This window comes from Podarcis liolepis (genome assembly GCF_965112155.1).
Source record: "Podarcis liolepis genome assembly, chromosome: 3".
Classification (NCBI taxonomy): Eukaryota; Metazoa; Chordata; class Lepidosauria; order Squamata; family Lacertidae; genus Podarcis; species Podarcis liolepis.
Genome location: NC_139557.1, coordinates 51,035,258 through 51,047,903, shown reverse-complemented (window position 1 = coordinate 51,047,903; position 12,646 = coordinate 51,035,258). Strand labels below are relative to the sequence as shown.

The window sequence follows — 12,646 nt, the reverse complement described above, 5'->3', positions numbered from 1 at the left end:
CCTTTGACACTTTCCCCTTTGCTATCGACTGTTGTTTCAATAATTGCCTGCATCACGTTGTGCTCTGGCATTAAGGGCTACTTTAATGAAAGGGATCTGACTTTAATTTCTCAGGTTTCCTAGTAATGCATTCAATGAGACACCTTTTCAAAAAGTATAAGGAATGCTCACTGATCTTCAGTGTGCTCTGCAAAAACTCAAAAAGAATAGAAGTGCAATAAAAGGACTGCCTTCAAAAGCTTTTGATTAACCCACTTTGCATCAAACCTTTTTGACATTTGATATTTGTGTGGAGGGAATTAAACTATTTTCCTTACTTGGTTAAGCAACAATGAAAAAAACCTTTATTCTATGCCTTCGCTGCAGGATTTCTGTCAGATTATTTTTTTTGAAAAATATATTTTCTTCCGCACCTCTTTTTCCCCTCTCTCCTGCCACCTGGGGAGTTTCTGTCCAGCAACCATTTGCTACTCGACTGCAAGGCTCACTAACAAGGGCTAAAAAAGAAAAAGAAAAGACTCCTGGCACTTTTCTTTTACCAGCATGACACTGCTGCTTCATGTCCCTTTGGGTGGCTGGTGAAAGAAACTTACCTGGAGTCTTCCTTGATTATTTATAATTCTTCTGCTATTTTCTGTAACAGCTTTTCTGACCATATCTAGGTATATGCCTCCCTTGACAGAAGCCTTTATTTACCTGCAGGTTTGGCACCAAGGCTGGCAACATTAGGTCAGCTGTTCTTTCATTGGGATAAAGCAGTAAAACAGTCCTTGGGGGTCCGTTGTGATCAGTTGGTCAAATGGGTATCCAATATACCTGAGTTCTACAGGATAGGTATAAAGCATTGACTTGAACTGAATTCACACCCCTTTTCCCCTGGTGCTATCATATTCAGATCAGTGCAAGGAAACTAAGATTATCCCATATTGAATGGAGACAAGATGCATCCTTAATAGGGGACAGAGCTGCTATTTTTTGCCATGGAAGGTGGTTTTAAGGATCTAAGAAGAGCCTGCTGGATCAGGCCAATGGCCCATCTAGTCCAGCATCCTGTTCTCACAGTGGCCACCCAGGTGCCTGTAGAAAACCCACAAGCAGGATTTAAGCACCAGTCTCCCCTCCTGAGGCTTCCAGCAACTGGTCCTCTGAAGCATCACTGTCTCTGACTGTGGAGGCAGATGATAGTTATCATGGCTAGTAGCCTTCTCCTCCGTAATTTTGCCTAATCCCGTTTCAGAGCCAGCCAAGTTGTACTGTGTGAAGAATTACATGATTGTGAAAAAATGCTTTGCTTAGAGGCTACCGGTTGATTTATTCCTCCTCTTTCTCCATGTCCACTTTCTGGTACTGCAGCCAACCCTGGCTCAGTTTTATTTAATAGCTCCTATCACAGGCATGCATGGAGGCTGTTACTCTGTGCAAGCCTTTGATACTGATTTATGGAAGTGTTTATTCTTGTGAAAGACATGTTAAAGCAGGCTGCTTTCAGGGCTGGAAGAATTTGTCGTCACCTGTTGCATGCAGTGTAACTAAATAATAGATGCTTTGGAAACCTTGTTCCACTTCCCGCCGTCCCCCCCTTTGCATTCTCCGCCCCCACTCCAATCTTTTGAAAGCACCCCCCCCCCCGGTGTAGCTGTGATTGAGCAGGAGCTAATTTAAGACACTGTAGTGGTGTTTGATTTTACCAACCGTGGGCACAGTGATAAATATACTCACTAAATATCATGTGGGAGAGAGGGATCGTATTCCTCTTGAAGTTGTCTGCTAGCTACAAAAATAGCTCTCCCCTAGTTTTCTGCGTGGCTTATTTCAGCAAAGCTGTCTGTGTGTGTTTATATAAAGCATTAAAAAAAGAAGAAGAATATTGCATTCTGTTCCTTAATTGCTGGGAAATTTTAGTTAGCAATTCAAGGTGCTGGTTTAGGAAGTACTTCTTCCTATGTGTGATCCTATTGCTCATTAATATAAGCAGGGAAGCCTCTAGTCTAGGTATCAGTTCCCTGTAAAGCAGGGGAGCGGAATCTGTGCCCGCCCCCCAAATGTCATTGGACTCCAACTGCTATCACTCCCAACCAGCACAACCAATGGTATAGAATGATGGAAGTTGCTATCCAATAATATCTGGTCATAGGTTCCCCACCCCTGCTATAAACTAATACTATCATAAACTAGGAACAGGCTCTTTACAGTGGGAGCCTCAGTTCTCTAGTGAAGCCTGCCGCCCTTGTTCTCATTTGTTTTGGATTTCAGAGAAACACTTGTCCAAGCAAGCTTTTGGAATATAATCTGAAAACTATCATCCCCCACTCTGCTCCATTCATTCATTTAATTGATTTATATCTACTTTTTTGAACAGTGTCCAAAGTGGCTTACAGCAGTGTTTTTCCCCAATGGGTGACTTAAAAATTGCTGAGGGCATCTGGTTGGACAGAATACTTGACTCAGTGGTCTGATTTAGCAGTGCTTGTCTTGTGTTATAATTCTTGTGCTCTTCCTAACAATAAAAATGTTATTTATTTCTATTTCCCATACTTTTCCTTTATAAATTAGAATGATTGCCATCCAAGCAGACTGACTGTACCAGTGATACACATATATATTTTTCTCTGTCCCAGGTTTTCTACCCCAGCAAAGATGGTACTAAGATTCCAATGTTTGTTGTCCACAAAAAAGGAATCAAATTAGATGGGTCTCATCCTGCTTTCCTTTATGGTTATGGTGGCTTCAACATATCAATCACACCAAGCTACAGGTAAGCAGAGATGGGGTGTTTATGAATATTTGTCAGAATAGTAATAGTGCCAGTAATTTTATATTAAGAAGTTGTGCAGTGTGTTATATAGCCTGAATTTGCAGCTAATGGATACTGATACTGAAACTTAAACCCAGTGGAAATACCCAGGTCAAGGGAGTTCCCAAAACATGAGTGATCATTTGCTAATTAAGCAACCTGCTTTGTCACCTCTTACTGGCTCTTTTCTGCTTTCAGATTTTTGTTGACCACCTTTTGTTGTCTCCTTTAACATGCCTATAGTTCTTATTTTTCATCTGGCAGAGTTTCTGTGCTAGCTTGAAAGTCATGACCAAACTACAAGTCACACTCCTTTTCTCACATAGATGATCTTTGTGTGTTTAGGAGAGATAATCTGACAAACGCAGAGGGTGTCAACCCTGCTGTGCCCTAAGTAGTACCTCTACACTGCCCTGAGAACTGCTTTGAGCCATAGATCAAGTATACATTTCGAAAATAAAAATAAATAAATGGAGAAAAGCTTCACTTAAATTTCCAGGAGGCCAGCAGAACAGTGCTGTAAATGTCACAAATAGGTTCTTACACATCTCCCATGGGGGTGACATTAAGTTGAAATTATTGAATCCTTCCATGCCTTAAGATCCATGCCCTCAGTCAATGATGTTTAGCAAAGACAATCTCTTGCTCTGCTGACTTGAATTAAGAGCCATTGTTACGTCTATGCACAACTACTACTTGCCAGTTATTCTTACCCTTCTCTTCCCTTTATTTCACTTCCATTTACTCCTAAAGCTTTGCTATTTTCAGCGTTTGTACACAATTCTGATTCTTTTTTTTAAGCCTTATTATAGTTAACTTGTTTTATTCTAAGTTCAGATATGAAGTTCCCTTTGTAAAGAATTTGGACATTTTTTTAATGCAAAAGTTCAAGTTTTCAGGCCTTGAGTGTTCCCCCACCAGATCCTTGTGTTCACTTAGCAGCTAGAAAAAGAGGTCAGCCTTTGAAGAAGGGGCTGTTTTCTAGCAGATGGCTCATAGGTACTCAATACCATGGAAGAGAACACTTGAAATAAAAACACGCTCTTTGCAAGATTCCAAGAACAGGTGACCAGGGGAAAACTATCCTCTCAACATCTCAAGGGCTTTCTCCATATTTTGCTGTCATGTCTTTTATTCAGCAGCCAGTCACTCAGCTATGTACCTTGCAGATGTGACCTGACAATAAAGCCCAAATGAATGAGTCATAAGTCCAGAAGCAGAGAACCAAAAATGCCTGCTTAAATGGACTTTAAAAAAACAAAAACAAAAACACTTCCATAATATATAAGGTTCAAACCTTTCCCATTTTATCACTGAGCTCAGCTTTAGAATCAAAAATCATCTTGGTGCACACAGTGATCTTAGTACACATAACAAGCAGTGTGTGCAGCATGTGTGTAAGTGTCTCTCGTGTGCATCACTGTGTCGCAGACTATTTGCAGCCACGTTTGTAAAGTCAAAGATCATAGTCACTTTGGGCACATGAAGCATTAACTAGCAGCTCACCTGTACCTTTCAGTCTTAGTGCTACCAGGTTGGCTCAGTGTAGATGTAGAATGCTGGCAAATGGAGGTGGTGTGTTTGACCAGAATGCAGTCTGGGAAGCTTGGCCTTTGACCATGCTCACTTGGAGCTGATGGGAGTTGTATCTCAGCAACATCTGGACGAACAAACGTTCCCCGTAACTGGTCTAAGGGCTGGAAGCCAGTGTGGAAGTAGAGCTGCTGGCCAATGGAAAACAAGAACATCAAAAAGGCACCCTAGCCTTTGTTTTGAGGGCCATACATATACATAAAGGGAAAGGTAAAGGGACCCCGGACCATTAGGTCCAGTCGTGGCCGACTCTGGGGTTGCGGCGCTCATCTCGCTTTATTGGCCGAGGAAGCCGGCGTACAGCTTCTGGGTCATGTGGCCAGCATGACTAAGCTGCTTCTGGTGAACCAAAGCAACGCACGGAAATGCCGTTTACCTTCCCACCTTCCCACCAGAGCGGTACCTATTTATCTACTTGCACTTTGACGTGCTTTCGAACTGCTAGGTTGCCAGGAATACATAAACATACATATACAGTAATATGCACACTTTTTTTTTAAAAAAAAAGACTCTGGACCAGATTCATCTAACCAGCTACATCAGCAGAAGCTTATGCAAGGACTTCTGCTAGTGTCACAGGGCTTCCTCCCACCCTCTACCGCTGCCCCCAATTGGCTTGTATGGTGTTCATAACCACCAAAAAGAAACACATCTTGTGCTGCCAAGCTTCCTGTTGGACTGACTGTGCCCAAGTTGCAGGAAACTATCCAAACATTAGTTGGGTGAAAAAGAAGAAACTGAGATCAGTTTCCTAGAGTCGAGCTAAAACATCTAAATACCTCCTGCCAAAAAGGGATTATTAACTGGCAGGCAGTATCCTGAGTATTAAAATGGCATTAGAGGTTCTGTTCCCTAAATATCACTCATCTTTTGGCTTTTTTAATTAACCTGGCGTGTCTTTTTTGGAAAACTAGCCGGACTGAATAGCATTTAAGACTGCATTCCTGTGACCCCTTGGATAGTGTCCAAGGGCCCATGGGAGGTATTGTGTCTTCCTTCCTCACAACTGCAAAAATCTCTGGCACCCTGGGCCATACATCAGAGCCACTGACGTCGTAGAATATGCTGTAGGAAGAACAGGAAGTGGCTTGGTTCTAATCCAGCTGCTTGTCTAAATGGAGGCATTGCTGCTCAGTGGCAGATCACCTGCCTTTGCATGCAGGAAGCCCCAGGTTCAATCCCCAGCATCTCCAAGGTAGGATTTAGGAGAGAACCTGGTCTAAAATGCTGGAGAGCTGTTGCCAGTCACTGTGGACAATTTTGAGCTAGATGGACCTGTAGAATAAGGCAGCTTCCTATGTTCCTACATCTCTCATTTTTCTTTCCTTCCATGAGAGATGGTGAGCTCTCCTTCCCTGGAGGTTCTTAAACAGAGGTTGGATGGCCATCTACCATGCATGATCTTGTTGAGATTCCTGTATCGCAGGTAGTTGATCTAGTTGACTCCCAGAGTCCCTTCCATTTCTTTGATTCTATGAATGGAAACATATTCCTCCTCCAGCTACATTTTGAGCATCATAGACCAAGCACTGAAAATATTTACCAATTAATTGTCTTTGCAGTGTATCAAGACTCATTTTTGTAAGACACCTGGGTGGCATTCTAGCTGTGGCTAATATCAGAGGAGGTGGTGAATATGGAGAGACCTGGCACAAAGGTAAGAGTTCCTTGGTGCAAGAACATACGTAAAGTGCTTTATTCAATAACAGTCTGCAATCCTGGACACATACAACTCTCAGCAGAACTCGCTTCTGAGTGTAGTCATGTAAAGGGTTGCACTGTGATTGTGTTTCCACAGGTCAATTGTTTGCATGTCTCCATGCTAAACCATTGCAGAGGTCTGGTTTTGTTTTCGTTTTATTACCTTAATTTGACTCCGGAACACCATCACAGATTTATTTGAAAATGTCCATATTTCTTAATTTACAAAATAATTTTCTCCATTACTGCATCAGTTTTGTTCCTCATTATTATTTTAATTACTTCTGTAGTCTGGAGTGTTTCCCAGTAATTGGGGTTTTCAGAAAGAGAAAACGCTGTATTACTGCCCCAAAACAAAGTGCCCTTCAATAACAGGAAATTAGCTGTAGACCTTTAACGAGTTCTTAATTAAGTTAACCTTTATGTGGGAGGGCTCTGGTTTTTCTGTTCCTTTTGCACACAAGACTGTGTGTTGGCATTAGGTTGAAGTCTGTTGTTTCTTAAGTGTCATGGGCAGCTATTACTGATATTCATGGAGCTTGGCACTGTGGCCTGAGTTTCACCTGGAATGTCAAGGAAACTCCAGAGGTATGGCAACCCCTGTCTGAATTTCCTTAAAAAAAAACAACCTTTGTGTCCAGATTTTCACTTTTTGAAATATGGCAACCCTAACTTATATTAACCACTATAAATTGTAGAAATTTTCCTTGATCGAGCCACAGTAATTGTTTTTGTGGCTATGATCCAGAAAATTTACTGACTATGTTAGGATATTATAATAAATTACCATTATGAGAACTTTCCGCAGGCTTATGTACTCTTAGGTTTTTTTTCAAGTTAATAAAAAAAAATCTATTGAATGGAAAGGAGGGAATAAAATGTTTGCTAGATTTGGAACAAGGAAAGGCAGGAGGGTAGGCAAGAAAACAAATCTTGCTGCATGGCAAAAAAAAGCACACTAGCTCTTAAACATCTCTTCATTCCTATACAATTGTGTCTGTGATAGTGTTGTGCTTTTCTTTGTTTTGATACCTTTAGCTGTGCACCTCAAGTTCTGTGTTGATCTGCGGTAGATAAATGCTAGATCTCAAAAGGAAGATATATTTCTCTAGCCCTGATTACCACATGAATGAAAGATTTGTTGTTTTTAAGAAAAGCGCTCATTTACCTCTTTTTTGGAACTATTAATTTTATAAGCCCATAAGCTTAAAATACCATAAACGAGCTGGATGCTGTCGATTTCCCATTAAGACAAACCTCAGTCAGAAATGCACGTGACCGTTTTGTCTGCAGTCTACAGCGATCAGTTATTAGGAACATTACCTGGTCTGTGCTTTCCTTCCTTCTCCCCCCCCTCCCAAGTCTTTAGCATAGGTATGTATTATTCAAGCCTTCTGAAAGCATTAAAGGTACTGGCAAGACCATTTTCTGAAGTCTCTGTTGCACATGATATTCATTATGTTTTTTGTGTTCCTCAACTGCATACATTATTAAAATACTTGTGGAACTGAAAAATTCAATCCAAGCAGTTCTTCTTGTGTGTACATACACCCTAGAGTACATGTTCTGAATCGGCAATATCAATAGTGCGTATCTGTGTGTTTTCAAAGGGTTAACTAGCTTGTTTTCTTTGTTTCCATTTAGGTGGTATCCTGGCCAATAAGCAAAACTGCTTTGATGACTTTCAGTGTGCAGCTGAGTATCTTATCAAAGAGGGGTATACTTCTCCAAAGAAACTGACTATCAATGGAGGTTCAAATGGGGGTCTCTTAGTGGGTAAGAGGCTGTCTGCTTCCTTTTCCTTTTTTTTTAAATGACAAAGCTAAGTGAATTTAATGTCAAGTAAATGGAGAACTCAGAGGATAAGCTCTGGAAGGACGTTTCCCTCCCCACACAAGTTGGACATTGCACCATTTGTTAACAAACTGGAGTAATTAGTGCAATACCCAAATATTGTCTAAGCTTGCAGAATACCAATTAGCCATTTAAGAAAACATCTGCCTTTATGAGCTGCACACATAATTACTGCACTGAGGCATCTGTCTTTTTCTTCCTGTAGGGTAGAACTGGCTTCATACAAAACACTTATTTTAGTTAGGGAAGGAAAGAGCAAATTCATATCAAAAAATAGCTAGTCAGAGCTGATTTTTGCATCACTAGTTGCCACTAACTCTGTTTCAGCCCACACTCTCCTATTTTGAAGTATTTTGTCCTTATGTTTATCTAGGACCAAAGCCTTGATACGGCAGTGGTAGATTATCACCTGTTCCCCTTTTCATGCACAGTGGAACACTGTGTTCTTGAAAAAACACCACAACAACAAGTGGATCTTTGCTAGAGCAGCACACACACACAACAGGCACTAATTGGGTTTAAGCATTACAGTTTTGAGTTCCATTCTCAGTTTTTCTTTATTTCTTATGGGTCTAACTGCATAGTCATGGAATTACATTTGAAATGTGACTGTAGCATATACCCCAAATCCACACAACCTCACCATTTTTAAGCCTACGGCAGAATTTTTAGGGCTTCATTTAGAAAACAGTTCCAAAATTAGTGTGAAAAATCTCTTGATACAAGAGCCTTATCTCAAAACAGTCATCTTTTGCCAAGTCCGTCTCCTTCCCAAAACCATGTTGATGGTACCAAGAAATCTGTTCCCCTTCCACCTGAGACATCCATACTGTTAAAGTGTATAATATTCTTTGTGATATAAGGCATGAATGCTTCCCTGGAGCTGTGTATAACTAGGGACTGATTCATAAGAAGATCCTGTTGGATCGGGTCAATGGCCCATCTAGTCCAGCAGCTTGTTTTCACAGTGGCCACCCAGATGCCCATAGGAAACCCACTGCTCACACAAGTGTGTTTTTCTTCCTGACCACCCCGGCATTCCATCCCATTTTGAGAAAATTAACCAATCTGGGACTGTCTCAGGTTTTTGTTTTAATTTCAGTAAAGCAGAGTCTGTGTACTGGCATGTTTACTTCATGAATTCTTGGCCTGCAAAATAGCTTGTGGGTATTTAGATCTGCTCTGACACTCTCCAATATTTGGGCATATCAGTTCCCCAGAACCTGAGCATATGGTTCCAGTTAATTTACCAGCCATTGAAAATGTCTGAAATCTTGGAAGGCCCGTAACCCCTCTCTTCTCACTAGACTTGCTGCTCTAAAAATGCTGCGTTTCCTTAATCTTTTGTTTCTGTTTCAAGTTCTTCCTCTTCAAGTCCTTGGGAAACACAAGGACAAACTCTATTTAATAATAGGCTTTTCAAATGGCTGTTCAGTGTCAATGCTTCACTTGTTGAGCTCAGCACACAAAAGGCAGCACTGATTATCGGCACTGCTTTGGACCGACTCCACAGAACTTTGCCACTAAAGTTAATAGGGTAACAACTGGATGGCCAAACACATGAAGTTTGACAACATCTGGAAGGCCACAGGGTCCCCATCCTTGGAACAGATGGAGGAAGAGTTTGCACCATCCCCCAGTTGCTCCTTGTCTGCATGAAATTGCCCTTCCTTCCTTTAAGTTCAGCAGTGGCCCCGTTCTAAAAGATGCAGATTTGTTTTTGTCATAAAGCCAGCTTCATGGATTCCACTTCCCCACAGAATGGAAGCAGGTGTTCCTGCATCTCATCCTCTTTCCCCCCTAATAAACTTCTGCCTTAGTGCTAAATCAACAAACTGATCTGTTCCTATGCAGCTTTGCCCATACATGTTTCAAATGTTGACATCCTCTGATTGCTATCTTTATAACTGCTACTTGTAGATATTAGCACTGCTAGCTGCTTTAAACATTAGATTCAATTTGGGTTGGGTGTGTTTTCCTCCACTCTCCAGCTGCTTGTGCCAATCAGCGTCCTGATCTATTTGGCTGTGTTATTGCTCAAGTAGGAGTGATGGACATGTTAAAATTCCACAAATTCACCATTGGTCATGCTTGGACAACAGACTTTGGCTGCTCTGATTATAAAGAACAGTTTGCCTGGCTATACAAGTAAGTAAAGTTTTGTTTTCTTTTTCCTAGTTTATATTCACCACCGCCTTCTTGAATAACAATAATATAGAAGCTGCTTGTTTCCCACCCGCCCCTTATATTCTCTCAATAATTGAAAATCACATCATTAAGTGACATCATAAATCCAGGATGCATTCATTTATACGTTATCTCTTGAGTTCAGTAAATTTCTCACATGCAGACAGCTTAGCTTGCAATTCTGAGTACATTGACCTGGAGATAAACTCTGTATGATCAGCAGAAATTACTTCAAAATAAATATGAAAGGTATTCCCAATATGTTAGAAATGCAGCTAACATTTTAACTCCACTTAGTTTTACCATGGGGGTGTGTTTTACGGCTACAACCTTTAATCAGCTATGAAAGCCAACAAAGTGTTCTGAACAGCTGGTGATCATAAGCAGTTTCCCCTTTTGAGATGTGGTGATCAGAACGGAACAGTTTTTGAAATGTGGTCTTGCCATAGGGCCCTACAATAATGGCAGTTTTTATTTCCAGTGTCGTTTCCTAGCAATCCCTGGAATAAAATTTGCCACTTTAACCCCCAAGTTAACTGCCCTGTGTACTCTTACATCCTCCTCTTGTTCTCAGCCATATACACACACAAAAGGGAGGAGGCGGAAACTACCATAAAATTTAAGGAGCCCCTTTCCTTTCAGCCTTTCCTGCCAACTCTTGGATTGGAATGAGTTTATGTCAGTAGGCCACATGTACCTTCCTTTTCTAGATCCAGACATCCCATTCCTCAACAAGAACTAATTCTCAGAGCACCAGCACATAACTTGGGTGCTTAAACATTTGCACTAGCTGCCCATGCGTCACCAAGGCCAGGTTCAAGGTTCTTGCATTAATTTACAAGGAGCCTAACAACATGGCTCCAGGATATCTTAAGGGCTGCCTTAGCCATTATATCTTGGCCAAATCACTGAGATCTTTGGGGAAATCTCTGCTGGTGGTCCCCCATGGCTCAGATGCGCACAGCTCAATCTAGAAGTCGTTCATATAGTGTGATGGGCCCAGGCCAGTGGAAAACCTCCCCAGCTGAGATTAGTCACCATCCTCCTTGCTCAACTTTATGCAGGTGCTTAAGACTTACCGTATTTTTCGCTCCATAAGACACATTTTTTGCCTCCTAAAAAGTAAGGGGAAACGTCTGTGCGTCTTACGGAGTGAATGCCTACAGACGACGATGGTGGGATCCCGCTGCAGTCGCGAGCAGAGGATCCATTGCTCCCCTTCCTTCCCTCCTCATTTTAAGATAGCATTCAGTTTTGTGATAATTGTCCTATTGTCTCATTTTTTTGTGGTTTGTTTTTATGTTTTACACCACTTACAAATGCAAATAATTAGGCGGTGTAGAAATGTCTTGAATAAGTCAGTCATGTTCCCAGCCCCTAGGATTCCTTATTCTTTTCCCACTTTCCTGCCAATTGGCAGCATTTTATCAAATCTCCAACAAATATGTGTCCCTCTAACAGGTATTCTCCACTCCACAATATCAAGATTCCGGAAGGAGAAGGAGTTCAGTATCCTGCCACCTTACTTCTAACAGCCGATCATGATGACCGTGTGGTGCCTCTTCACTCCCTGAAGTTTATTGCAACTCTACAATATGTCGTAGGCCGAAGCCCCAAGCAGACCAACCCACTACTAATTCACGTGGACACCAAGGCTGGCCACGGGGCTGGGAAGCCCACCGCCAAAGTTATAGAGGAAGCATCTGACATGTTTGCCTTTATAGCAAGATGCCTAAATCTTGAATGGATAGAATAGGCCGTTACTGTCTCAGTTAAATCAAGGGCTTGAACAACCTTTTAAAACTATACAGGAGCACTTGGTGTAGTACTTACATTTAAGAACTGCCACGCCCAGCTTCCCATGAACTCTGTCTCTCTTCTGCTTCTGTTCAGTGTTTACTCTTGGCTCTTCATTTTAGTTCCAGTCATACCTTTTAAATAGCATGTTTGGATAATTAGGCAGATTGCAGATGACGCTGTTAACGTGAATTCTTAAAAGTCAAAGGTGTTGGTGGTGAAAAGGTTTTAATGTGGTTTTTCTCCTTGTAAACATACCCAACGCTCTCGTAATTAAATGTAAGTACTGTTCCAGTATAGACTGTCAACTCGTATTTTCTTTACAGCCACGACGAGTGTTGGGATTATTGCCAATGCCTCTCCAATAAAATAACTATATTACAAATGCGGAGTAATTTCAGGTTGTGTGTCAGTTCTTTTAAAGGTCTGGCTTTTATGCAGCACTGCTTTGAATCAGTACGCAGTTGCGTTGTTTCGCACAGTGCAATACACTCACACCTCTTTCCTTTTAACATCTATTTTTAACCAGTCTTGTTAGCTATAATCTCTGGGCTGTTACAATTAAAAGGAGGTGCTGCAAATTGAGTAGCAATGCAACTGGAAGAGCCTCTGCTTCTCTTGGCTGAGTTGGTACTTCAGGCCTTTTCTCAGAAGATAAGAATTTGCCTTAGTTGCCGCAGACCATTGATCCATCTAGTACAGTATCGTTGGCACACTATT

General features: G+C 41.4%; 1 protein-coding gene across 1 annotated transcript in view; it reads left to right on the top strand.

Annotated features, from left to right (window-relative positions):
• The window catches only part of PREP (prolyl endopeptidase), a 59,244-nt gene extending 46,923 nt beyond the window's left edge, over positions 1–12,321 (top strand). Inside the window, exons 11-15 of the mRNA XM_083497659.1 lie at positions 2,619–2,755; positions 5,950–6,044; positions 7,733–7,864; positions 9,934–10,090; positions 11,591–12,321. Of these exons, the coding sequence (XP_083353785.1) occupies positions 2,619–2,755; positions 5,950–6,044; positions 7,733–7,864; positions 9,934–10,090; positions 11,591–11,885 (816 nt within the window). The 3' untranslated portion in view covers positions 11,886–12,321. The remainder of the gene's footprint in view (positions 1–2,618; positions 2,756–5,949; positions 6,045–7,732; positions 7,865–9,933; positions 10,091–11,590) is intronic.
• The last annotated feature ends 325 nt before the right edge of the window (positions 12,322–12,646 follow it).